Source organism: Colobus angolensis, unplaced genomic scaffold (genome assembly GCF_000951035.1).
Source record: "Colobus angolensis palliatus isolate OR3802 unplaced genomic scaffold, Cang.pa_1.0 Scaffold114, whole genome shotgun sequence".
Classification (NCBI taxonomy): Eukaryota; Metazoa; Chordata; class Mammalia; order Primates; family Cercopithecidae; genus Colobus; species Colobus angolensis.
Window position 1 is genome coordinate 205,665 of NW_012112475.1, and position 12,430 is coordinate 218,094.

The 12,430-nt window shown below is 41.4% G+C and overlaps 1 protein-coding gene across 3 annotated transcripts in view; it reads right to left on the bottom strand.

Annotated features, from left to right (window-relative positions):
- Positions 1–12,430, bottom strand: part of ITCH (itchy E3 ubiquitin protein ligase) — a 140,398-nt gene that overhangs the window by 103,915 nt on the left and 24,053 nt on the right. For all 3 annotated transcript variants that reach the window (XM_011959392.1, XM_011959365.1, XM_011959383.1), the window contains exon 3: positions 5,581–5,671. Coding sequence is in view for 1 of the 3 variants with exons in the window: in XM_011959365.1 (XP_011814755.1) it covers positions 5,581–5,650 (70 nt within the window). In the remaining 2 variants the exon portion in view is untranslated. The remainder of the gene's footprint in view (positions 1–5,580; positions 5,672–12,430) is intronic.

Sequence of the window (12,430 nt, forward strand, 5' to 3'; positions counted from 1 at the left end):
GGTTTCGCCATGTTGGCCAGGCTGTCCTGAACTCCTGACCTCAGGTGATCCACCTGCCTCAGCCTCCCAAAGTGCTGGGATTACAGGTGTGAGCCACCGTGCCTGGCCAACCCTGTCTCTTAAAATAAATAGCAGCAATCCTTCAAACACCACCTTCTTTCCCAGTGACTCTAGTCAAATATTGATCTCTTTTTCCTGACCAGTTATCCCTTCTTGCCATTACAATACATGTTGACATTTGTTTATTTATTTTTATTTTATTTATTTATTTTTTTTTGAGACAGAATTTCGCTCTTGTTGCCCCAGCTGGAGCGCAATGGTGCGATCTCGGCTCACCGCAATCTCCGCATCCTTGGTTCAAGCGATTCTCCTGCCTCAGCCTCCCGAATAGCTGGAATTACAGGTATGTGCCACCATGCCCGGTTCATTTTGTATTTTTACTAGAGATGGGGTTTCTCCATGTTGCTCAGGCTCGTCTCGAAGTCCCAACCTCAGGTGATCCGCCCGCCTCAGACTCCGAAAGTGCTGGGATTACAGGCGACAGCCACTGTGCCCAGCCTGAGATTTATTTTTTGTACTTGCATATTTATTCCTTCCTTGATTCTAGAAACGCACTGAGGCAGGTTACAATAAAACAAATACTATAACTGACCCATTAAGAGATTAAAACCCACGATGTCATTAAGGAGATTTGTGCAAAATACTTAGTTCTAAGCGTTCTAGCATCAAAACTAAAGAAGTAACTCCATGAATTATGAAGGGCATATGATTCTATTAAACTTGGCACTTCTGTCTTTTATCCTGTCTGTTTCATATCTAATATGTTTGCTGAACTATTATCCGTTATTCATGTTGTGTTTGTTTTTTGCCCTATACTCGGGCACTCTCAGAATATTTAGACCCAATTAGCAAGCAATGAGTAAAAAAAAGAAAAAGAAAAAGAAAAAAAAAATTATAAAAAAAAGAGTATTTAAGGCCAGGCACGGTGGCTCATGCCTGTAATCCCAGCACTTTGGGAGGCAGAGTCTGGTGGATCACCTGAGGTCAGGAGTACAAGACCAGCCTGACCAACATGGTGAAAACCCGTTTTTACTAAAAATACAAAAATTAGTCAGACATGGCAGCAGGTGCCTGTAATCTCAGCTATCCGGGAGGCTGAGGCAGGAGAATTGCTTGAATCTGGGAGGCAGAGGTTGCAGTGAGCTGAGATCATGCCATTGCACTCCAGCCTGGGCAAAAAATGTCTCAAAAAAAAAAAAAAAGAATATTTTAGATCCAAGATTTTAAAAATCTGAGATGGGGCTGGGTGAGGTGGCTCACACCTGTAATACCAGCACTTTGGGAGGCTGAGGTGGGTGGATCACCTGAGCCCAGGAGTTTGAGGCCAGCCTGGTCAAAAGGGCGAAACACCATCTCTATAAAAAATACAAAAATTAGCCGGGTGTGGTGGCGCACGCCTGTAGTTCCAGCTACTCAGGAGGCTGAGGTGGGAGGATCACCTGAGTTTGGGAGATCAAGGTTGCAGTGAGCCATGATCATGCTACTGCACGCCAGCCTGGACAACAGGGTGAGAACCCGTCTCAAAAAGAAAAAAATCTGAAATGTCTATGGATTACAATTTTTTGAGGTGCAATTAGCGTTTATCATCACAGTAAAAAAAAAATTCAAAAATGATGACAGCAAAGAAGACATTTATGCAAAGAAAAAACTATTAATCATTGTCTCTGAGAATAATTTACTATTTTGTAAAATCAGTAAAAAATAAAATGTCTATTATTTATGTAACCTGAAAAAGTACAGAATGTTTTAAAAGACTGTTCTAATAAAAACTTTCAACTTTAAGCTGCCAAAAAGAAGTCATAAGAATTCTGGTCTGATATAAGTCAGCTAGCTACTCAAGCTAGATTGAGGATGGGGGGCGGGAATTGGAATCTGGCCTCAACTAAGAAATAGTAATTTCTTTAAGAAATAGATACTGCTAAGGAAAGAGACCAGAGTTAGTGAAGGAAATCCGAAAAAATTCTATGATGTGGTTACCTTAACACAGTATTACTTTTATATTCAATCGCCTTTAGGTTTTGAGGAAAATAATAATGATAAGATATGGTCTGTGACCTATTCATAATCCAGAAGAAGCTATAAGCCAGGCATAGTTGAAACTAAAATACAGAGGATGATAATTGTTCTATAATCAATAAATGCTATCAAATTAAAGGGAGAGAGACTGAGGTTTTCACTGTGTGACAGAAATATATACGTGTCTGAGGAAAATCCAGTGACTCATTCTAGCTAGTACAAATGTTTCACATATAAAGACTTACAGGCCAGGTGGGGTGGCTCACGCCTGTAATCTCTGCACTTTGGGAGGCCGAGGTGGGTGGATCATGAAGTCAGGAGTTCAAGATCAGCCTGGCCAAGGTGGTGAAACCTCGTCTCTATTAAAAATGCAAAAATTAGCCAGGCGTGGTGGTGGGTGCCTGTAACCCTAGCTACTTAGGAGGCTGAGACACAGAACTGCTTGAATCCTGGGAGGCGGAGGTTGCAGTGAGCCGAGATTGCGCCACTGCACTCCAGCCTGGGCGACAGAGCGAGACTCTGTCTCAAAAAAAAAAAAAAAAAAAAACCTACAAAGAGACCATATGTAGACAGAGGGTGTTAGCTCATACTAAAGAAATTCTATGCCATAGTCTAAGAAAAGTACCTAAGGTTTTTGAGCAGGAATGAAACATATTGGATGGCATATTAAGAACATTAATCTGAAAGTGACACATGAAATGATTAGAGGAAGAAATAAAGACAGAGATATTAATTAACAACAGCAACAGAGGAATTAATAATTTACAATAGCAAACAAAGGATGTGAACACACATTTCTCCAAAAAAGATACAAAAATGACCAACAAGCACATGAAAAGACAATACCATTAGCCATCAGAGGAGTACAAGCCAAAACCACAATGGGGAGCTGGGTAGGGTGGTGCATGCCTGTAGTCCCAGCTACCCAGAAGGCTGAGGTGGCAGGATCACTTCAGCCCAGAAGTTAGAGATTGCAGTGAGCCATGACTGCACCACTACGCTCCAGCCTGGATGACAGAGCAGACTGTCATCTGGTCTCAAAAAAAAACAAAAAATCAAAATTAAATAGACAAAACACACACACACACACACACACACACACACACAGAGTAAAGTACTACTTCACACCCACTAGAATGGCTAAGATAACAGGCCGGGCGCGGTGGCTCAAGCCTGTAATCCCAGCACTTTGGGAGGCCGAGACGGGCGGATCACGAGGTCAGGAGATCGAGACCATCCTGGCTAACACGGTGAAACCCCGTCTCTACTAAAAATACAAAAACTAGCCAGGCGAGGTGGCGGGCGCCTGTAGTCCCAGCTACTCGGGAGGCTGAGGCAGGAGAATGGCGTAAACCCAGGAGGCGGAGCTTGCAGTGAGCTGAGATCTGGCCACTGCACTCCAGTCCGGGTGACAGAGCGAGACTCTGCCTCAAAAAAAAAAAAAAAAAAAAAGATAACAATCACTGGCAAGAATGTAGAGAAATCGGAATCCTCATATATTGCTGGTGGAAATGCAAAACGGTGCAGCTGCTTTGAAAAATAATTTGGGCCCGCGCGGTGGCTCACGCCTGTAATTCCAACACATTGGGAGGCCAAGGCGGGTGGATCACCTGAGGTCATGAGTTTGAGACCAGCCCAGCCAACATGGTGAAACCCCCACCTCTACTAAAAACACAAAATTAGCTGCGCATGGTTGTGCGTGCCTGTGGTTCCAGCTACTCAGAAGGCTGAGGCACAAGACTCACCTGAACCCAGGAGGCGGAGGTTGCAGTGAGCCGAGATCACGCCACTGCACTCCAACCTGGGCAACAGAGCAAAACTCTGTCTCAAAAAGAAAAAAAAGAAAAGAAAAAGAATAATAATAATAATAATTCGAATTCCTCAAAATGCTAATAAACATGGATTCCATATAACCTAGGAATTTCACTCTTAGGTATGTACCCAAGAAAACTGAAAACATACATTCTCACAAAAACTTGTACACAAATGTTTATAGCATTTTTCATAATATCCAAAAAGTAGAAACAACCCAAACATCTCTCAACTGAAGAATGGATTTTTAAAATTTGATATACTCATACAATAAAATATTATTTAGCAAAAAAAGGAATTAAGTAATGCTACATGCTACAACAAGGATGAACCTTGAAAACAGTCTGCTCAAGGAAGACACAAAAGGCCACACATTGTACAATTCCATTTATATGCAAGATCCAGAATAGGGAAATCTAGAGACAGAAAGATCAGGAGTTGCCTGGGTTTGTGGGTGGATGGGTTAAACGGAGAGTGACTGCTAATGAGTACAGGGCTTCTTTCTGGAAGGACAAAAATATTTTAAAGTTGATTGTGGTGATGGTCGCACAATTCTGTGAATGTACTTTTGGGGTTCAGAAACTGATATCCCAAAATATGGTGCTTTGACTTGCTGAACTAAAGGAGTCTCTCAAGGTCTCTCTGACCCCTGCAGCTCCCCTCCCTCAATCTTCTTTCTCTCCAAGTACAGCAGGAAGTTGTTTTCTGAAGTTCTCTTATCTGCCTAAGTCCAGATCCACCAAAGAAGGAAACAATTACAATTACCTTTGTTTCTTCCTTGAGTTTTCAATAACTAAACTTATATAGCAGGAATATAAAGACTGAAGTCTTTTTTTTTTTTTGAGATGGAATCTCGCTCTGTCGCCCAGGCTGGAGTGCAATGGCATGATCTCGGCTCACTACAACCTCTGCCTCCTAGGTTCAAGCGATTCTCCTGCCTCAGCCTCCCAAGTAGCTGGGATTACAGGTGTGCACCACCACGTGCAGCTAGTTTTTTTTATGTTTAACAGAGACAGGGTTTCACTATGTTGGCCAGGCTGGTCTCAAACTCCTGACCTCAGGTGATCTGCCCACTTCAATCTCCCAAAGTACTGGGATTACAGGCATGTAATCCCAATAAATGGGTAACCTGTAGGGGATATGAATTATATCTCAATAAAGCTGTTAATACAATAAAAAACAAACAAAATTAGCAACTACCCAGGTGCCCATGTTTAAGGGAAAAAAACTGTAAAATATCCAAGAACATTCTACAATAAAAATTACATATCTATATGTCTTCATTCATTCATTCAGCAAATATTAATTGAGCACCTAACATGTAACAGCCATTAAATATTTTGTTCTCTTAAGATTTTTTTTTTGAGACAGTCTCACCCTATCACCCAGGCTGGGGTGCAGTGGAGCAATCTCGGTTCATTGCAACCTCCACTTCCCAAGGTCAAGCGATTCTCATGCCTCAGCCTCCGAAGTAGCTGGGACAGCAGGCGTGCACCAATACGCCCAACTAATTTTGTATTCTCCATGTTGGCCTGGCTGGTGTCAAACTCCCGGCCTCAAGCGACCTGCCAACCTCAGCCTCCCAAAGTGCTGGGATTACAGGCATGGGCCACCATGCCCGGCCCTCTCAGGATTATTTTTTAATCATATGGGGAAAAATAAAGTAAAGCTGCCGATGCTTCTAAAACTTACCAGTGATCTGAAGCTGTGATTTCATGGTGAGGCTACCCATTGAACCAAGTTGTGATCCACTGTCAGACATACCACCAATAGGTTGGAAAACCTGAACATGGCAAAGGAGACACTGTAAACATCAAAAATTCCCATTAAAACCGTACGTAAATAGTGCTAACCTGGCTATTACTGAAGACAGTGTAACAAAGGCCTTTACATTGCTCACAATTTTCAATTCTAGTCTTTATCCTACCTAACTTATTGGCAAAATCTGACATAGCTATTCATCCCCTTCTCCATGTTTTACTTTCTTCCTGTCAGTTCCCAAGATATATTCTCCAGGTTTGTGTCCTACCACACAGATTGTTCCTTCTCAGTATCCTCTGAAGATTCCTTTTCTTTTCTCCATTATCTTAACACTAACATATCCTAGAGCTTAGTTCTTGGTTCCCTCTTCTATCTACACTCATTTCCTTGAGGATATTACCCAGTCCCAACTAGGTAGGACTATAGGTGGGTGTCACCACGCTCACCTAATTTTTTAAATTTTTGGTAGATACGGAATCTCACTATATTGCCCAGGCTAGTTTCAAACTCCTGGGCTCAAGTGATCCTCCCACCTTGACTTCCCAAAGTGCTGGATTACAGCGTGAGCCACCACACCTGGCCAAACTACCCATTTAGAAGTCAATGCTTGTTAGTACTACAGGGGCCAAGAGAAGACTTCCCCTTTGCGCCCAGTGAAGGTTCACTGAAAATCATCTGACAAAAGGCAGGCAGATAAATTTGAGAAAAGGCACACATAACTATTAGCATGCATGAGTCGGGGTGGGATGGATCACAAAATGATCACCCCATCAAGCAATGGGGTACAGATGATTATAACCTGGAGGATACTATCTATCCAGATAGCTTTAAATATCATCTATATAACATGTCCCAAGCAATTTTATTTACTTATTTATTTTTTGGGAAAGACTCTCACTCTGTCACCTAAGCTGGGGTGTTCTGGAGCGCCTCCCAGGCTGGGGGGTCCTTCTGCTTCAGCCTCCTGAGTTGCTGGGACCACTGGTGCACACCACCACTCCTGACCCAGGAGGTCAAGTCCGCAGTGAGCTGTGATCACACCACTGTACTCCAGCCTGGGCAACAGAGGAAGACCCTACCTCAAAAAAGAAGATATACAATAAAAAATAAAATTAAACTAAATATACTTGGCACTTACTGTTTGCCAGGTACTTTTGTAAGAAGTACACAAATACAATAAGGCAAACAAAATGCCTTGAAACTGTAAACTCTGTCTTGAGTTTTTATGCAAATTTAGGTTTCCATTTAAAAATTTAAATATAAAACAATTATGATGGCTTCTCATTTCTGCAAAAATGAAATGGAACAATAATTAATTCCTACTGAGATGAACCCTATAAAATCCAACCTACCTCATTCTGTGCTTACATACAAAAATGCTCGAAGCTAAAATTTGGTCTCAACCATAGGGACTAGCTCATTTTCTTGGCATAATACATATATTTTTTCCTTTACCTTGTTTATTTAAATTGCACTATTTCAGATGAGATGTTTTATAAACAAAATCTGCTAAAAGAATCATTTTATTTTAAATATGAAAGGTAAACAGCATAAAGTCATGAGTAGTAATCCAGAATATATTAAGAAATGAGATGTAACCTAAAAGCCTTTTAATACCATATTGCACAAGATATTATTCTGATTCAAATGGCTTGTTATGAGAAGGGTCCTCAAAGACATCATAACACATTATGTACACGTATTACTTCCTCCTCAATATCCAAAAGCCTGTTTGCCATAGAACGACAATATCAAAAAAAGTAAATTAAGGGGCAATGAGAAAAGTCCAATATGTAGGTGCTGATGTTCTGCATGATAAAGGTACTCATCTCCATCAACAGTCACTCATCTCCACTAATGATTTATTGCAAGAAAATGCCCTAATAGTACAGAATAAACTATTCTAAATATAAACTAACATTAACTACAAAGTTGCAAAAAATTTTAAATCTCTACAAAAATGAAGTATATTTTAAAAACTAAAATTAACTTCATGTAGAAAAGATTAATGAAAGCATAGCCTGCAAATATTTTTAAGAACAATGACTCTCCAGATAATTACAGAGAATCATTACGGTAGAATTGTGAGGTGCTCTGCCAAAAACATGCTAGTAATTTCAATAATTTATGTACATATACATACTAGTTTTACATAACTAAAATTCACTGAGCATTTTAAATTCTTGAAAAGAATAAAAATTGCTATTTGCATAATATCAAAAAATTAGAAGCAACCTATATTATCAATTGGCATATTCATATGTTAAATAAATCACATACTCATACCACAGAACAGATTACTATGCAGGTATCAAAATAAGTAACTTATTAATGACTGAAATTGAAAGATCCCAAGAACATCTTTTTTTTTTTTTTGAGACGGAGTCTGCTCTGTCGCCCAGCCTGGAGTGCAGTGGCCGGATCTCAGCTCACTGCAAGCTCCGCCTCCCAGGTTTACGCCATTCTCCTGTCTCAGCCTCCCAAGTAGCTGGGACTACAGGCGCCCGCCACCTCACCCAGCTAGTTTTTTGTATTTTTTAGTAGAGACGGGGTTTCACTGTGTTAGCCAGGATGGTCTCGATCTCCTGACCTCGTGATCCACCCGTCTCGGCCTCCCAAAGTGCTGGGATTACAGGCTTGAGCCACCGCGCCCGGCCAGAACATCTTTAAAGTTGCAGAATAGCATACATGAGTTGGGGTGGGGTGGATCACAAAATGATCACCCCATCAGTATGTACAGTAGGATATTATTTTTGCAAACTAAAACACTATATATTCCTATGAGTACAAATACTTGTAAATAAACACAGAAAAAGTATACATTCCATTGAGGAGGAGGGCACCTGTGTACTCAAGTAGGTGGTCACAGGGAACTGCAGTTTTGTATGTTTGTTTGAAGTTCTAGAAGTGAAACATGTATCATTGTTGACTTGTACAATTTTAAAAACAGCATAAAACAGAGTAGAAAAAACAGATAACCTACACTTCAAGTCCCATCCTCTCCCCTGAGAGCCAAACTCTTAGGTCTCTCTATTACTTACAACTGCATACATGGTTAAAATGATTAAATCTAAGCCGGGCACGGTGGCTCACTCCTGTAATCCCAGCACTCTGGGAGGCTAAGGCGGGTGGATCACCTGAGGTCAGGAGTTCAACACCAGCCTGGCCAACATGTTGAAACCCCATCTCTAGTAAAAATACAAAAAATTAGCTGGGCGTGGTGGTGGATGCTTGTAATTCCAGCTACTCGGAAGTCTGAGGCAGGAGAATCACTTCAACCCAGGAGGCAGTAAGCCAAGATTGCGCCATTGCACTCCAGCCTGGGCAACAAGAACAAAACTCCATCTCAAAAAAGAAAAAAAAAAGACTGAATCTAGGTCGGGCACAGAGGCTTACGTCTGTAATCCCAGCACTTTGGGAGGCTGAGGTAGGCGGATCACCTGAGGTCAGGAGTTCGAGACCAGCCTGGCCAACATAGTGAAACCTCGTCTCTACTAAAAATACAAACATTAGCCAGGTACGGTGGCACACGCTTGTAATCCCAGCTACTTGAGGGTGAGGTGGGAGGATCATTGAACCTGGAAGGCTGAGACTGCAATGAACCAACATCGTGCCACTGCATTCCAGCCTGGGTGACAGAGCTAGACTTTGTCTCAAAAAAAAAGAAAAAAGAAAAAAATTATTCTTGTCAATTCTGTACCATGTATTACAGGAGACATTATAGCATGGTAATTACGTATGCAAACTGTGAAGTCAGACAGATCTAGATAAACATTCCGCAACTGTTACTTTGTGAACTTGAGCAAATTACTGAATTTCTCTGAGCCACACTGTCTTCATCCATAAATGTAGACAATTTATAATTTATAGTTTCATTGTAAAGACTGAGAGAGTATCTGTAGAATTAAAGACAGTTGTAGGAAAACTGCCTGTTGCATGGCAAGAGTGATGCCATCTTGAAGTGAAACTATCATGCTGACCAATTTTTTTTTTTTGGAGACAGAGTCTCACTCTGTCGCCCTGGCTGGATTGCAGGGGCACAGTCTTGTTTCACTGCAACCTCCACTTCCCAGGTTCAAGTGACTCTCCTGCCTTAGCCTCCCGAGTAGCTGGGACTACAGGCACCCGCCACCACACCTGGCTAATTTTTGTATTTTTAGTAGAGATGAGGTTTCACCATGTTGGCCAGGCTGGTCTCAAACTCCTGACCTCAAATGATCCACCCACCTAGGCCTCCCAAAGTGCTGAGATTACAGGCGTGAGCCACTGTACCTGGCCCTGACCAATTGTTTGTTTCCTGCATACCAAGGTGATCTTCAGCAAGGCCTTTAAACAACGCCTGTAACATAGATAACCCCTTATAAAGATGCTTATCTAACCTCCCCAGCGGTCAGAGTTTCAGTAAGAAAGTCTGAAACATGACCACCTGCACATTACCCTAAAGGCTAGCTAAATAATGGACACCTTCTAGTAGTTGTAGGGATCTACTATCTCATGGCCAACCAAGACATCACTTCTGTTCCTAAGTTTCTATTGAATATGTTTTTCTAAGAAACTGGATTTCTTAGTCTCTTTCCCATTTGCTTGCTGTTAATCTTTTTCACCCTCAAGTATTTCTCTTCTGTAGCATCTAGTCTGCAGTTTCATTTCCCACAAAGTCAAAATTAGTGACTAAAATCTGCATATTCTTACTGCATTGTTACTCACATAGAGAGAATGTCATCAATTTTTATAATTCTAATTACAGTTGGATCTTGCCCAACAACTGGTTTGAACTGCACAGATCCACTTATATGCAGCCTTTTTTCAACCACACACAGATTGAGGCCAGGAGCAGTGGCTCATGCCCGTAATCCCTTTGGAAGGCTGAGCAGGGAGGGTCTCTTGAGCCCAGAAGGTTGAAACCAGTGTGGGCAACATAGTGAGACTTCATTTCTATTTAATTAAAAAATGTTAAAAAATAATAAAAAATAAAAATAAAAAATACCGACTGAAAATACAGTACTCATGGGATGTGAAACCCACGTATATGGAAAGGACTTTTCACATATGCAGGTTCCACAGGGCATACTTCAGAGCATGCACTGATGTGGTTATATGTGGTGGTCCTAGAAGCAATCCCCACATATACCAAGGGATGATTGTATTTACATTATGGGTCTCTCTTAAATTTTCATTTTAAGTTCTAGGACAGCAAAAGTGCTCTTATCTTTATCTCTTGTTTTCTGTTATAAGGGGACTAAAGTGAAACTTTATGCATTATGTTTTCATTTGTTGCTTTTGTGTTATCTTCATAGATCTAGGAACAAAAAAATTCTTTGTAACTTCACATTCATAATTAGAGACTCTTTTGAATAGGCTATTAGTGCTCTCATTTGGGGGAGAAATGTCAGACAGTGGTAAGTTTTTGGATTGTAATAGACACTTTTAAGCCTTTATATGTCTCAGTAAGAAAGATGTCCTAAATGCAAGTCCTTTTGAGGAGTTAGAGAAAACTTTGCCCTGAGTATCATAACTTTTTTGTGTTTGTTTATTGGTTGGACAGATATGTGTGAGCAAAATCCTGTCTCTACAAAAAATAAAAATAAATTAGCTGGATGTGGTGGCATGCGCCTGTTGTCCCAGTTAACTGGGAAGCTGAGGCACAAAGATAGCCAGAGACCAGCAGGTAGAGGCTGCAGTGAGCTGTGATCAGGCCACTGCAATCCATCTTGGGTGACAGAGCAAGACCTCATCTCAAAAAAAAAGAAAAGAAAAGTAAGTAAGCAAGATTTAAAAACAAACAAGCAAAAAACCAAACTAAAAGCCTTCAGAAGACCAGCCTGGGCAACACAGTGAGACCCCCATCTCTACAAAAAATTTAAAAATTAGCCAGGTGCAGGGGTGCACGCCTATAGTCCCAGCTACGTAGGAGGCCAAACTGGGAGTACCACTTGAACTCAGAAAGTTGAGGCAGCAGTGAACCATGACTGCACCTCTGCATTCCAGCCTGGGCAACACAGTGAGACTTTGTCTCCAAAAAAAGAAAAAAACAAAAAGTCTTCACAAGTACAGTGGTATGCAATCTATAGCTTTACGTAGCACTGTAAATCACTGTGACTAGAACAAATGAAGATACAGTTTGAATCTAAATCATGGCTGGGTGCTGTGGCTCATACCTGTAATCCCAGCACTTTGGGAGGCTGAGGTGGGCGGATCACAAGGTCAAGCGATCGAGACCATCCTGGCCAACATGGTGAAACCCTATCTCTACTAAAAATACAAAAATCATCCAGGCATGGTGGCAGGCACCTGTAATCCCAGCTACTCAGGAGGCTGAGGCAGGAGAACCGCTTGAACCCGGGAGGTGGAGGTTACAGTGAGCTGAGATCATGCCACTGCACTCCAGTCTGGGTGACAGAGCGAGACTCCATTTCAAAAAAAAAAAAAAATCTAATAACAATATTTTAAAGCTCTATTACCTATAAGTCTGTCAGTCAAAAAGAAATTCAAAACAGGATCTTCTTTTTTTGAGACAGGGTCTTGCTCTGTTGCCTATGCTAGAGTGCAGTAGTATGATCAAGCTCACTGCAGCCTCAACCACCTGGGCTGAAACAATCCTCCTGCCTCAGCCTCCTGAGTAAATGAGACTAACAGCCACATACCACAGGCCCATCTAATTTTTTACAGGGAGACAGAGACAGGGTCTCACCATGTTGCCCAGGCTAGTCTCGAATTCCTGGGCTCAAGTAAGAGATCCTCCTGCCTTGGCCTCCCAAAGTGGTGGGATTACAAAGATAAG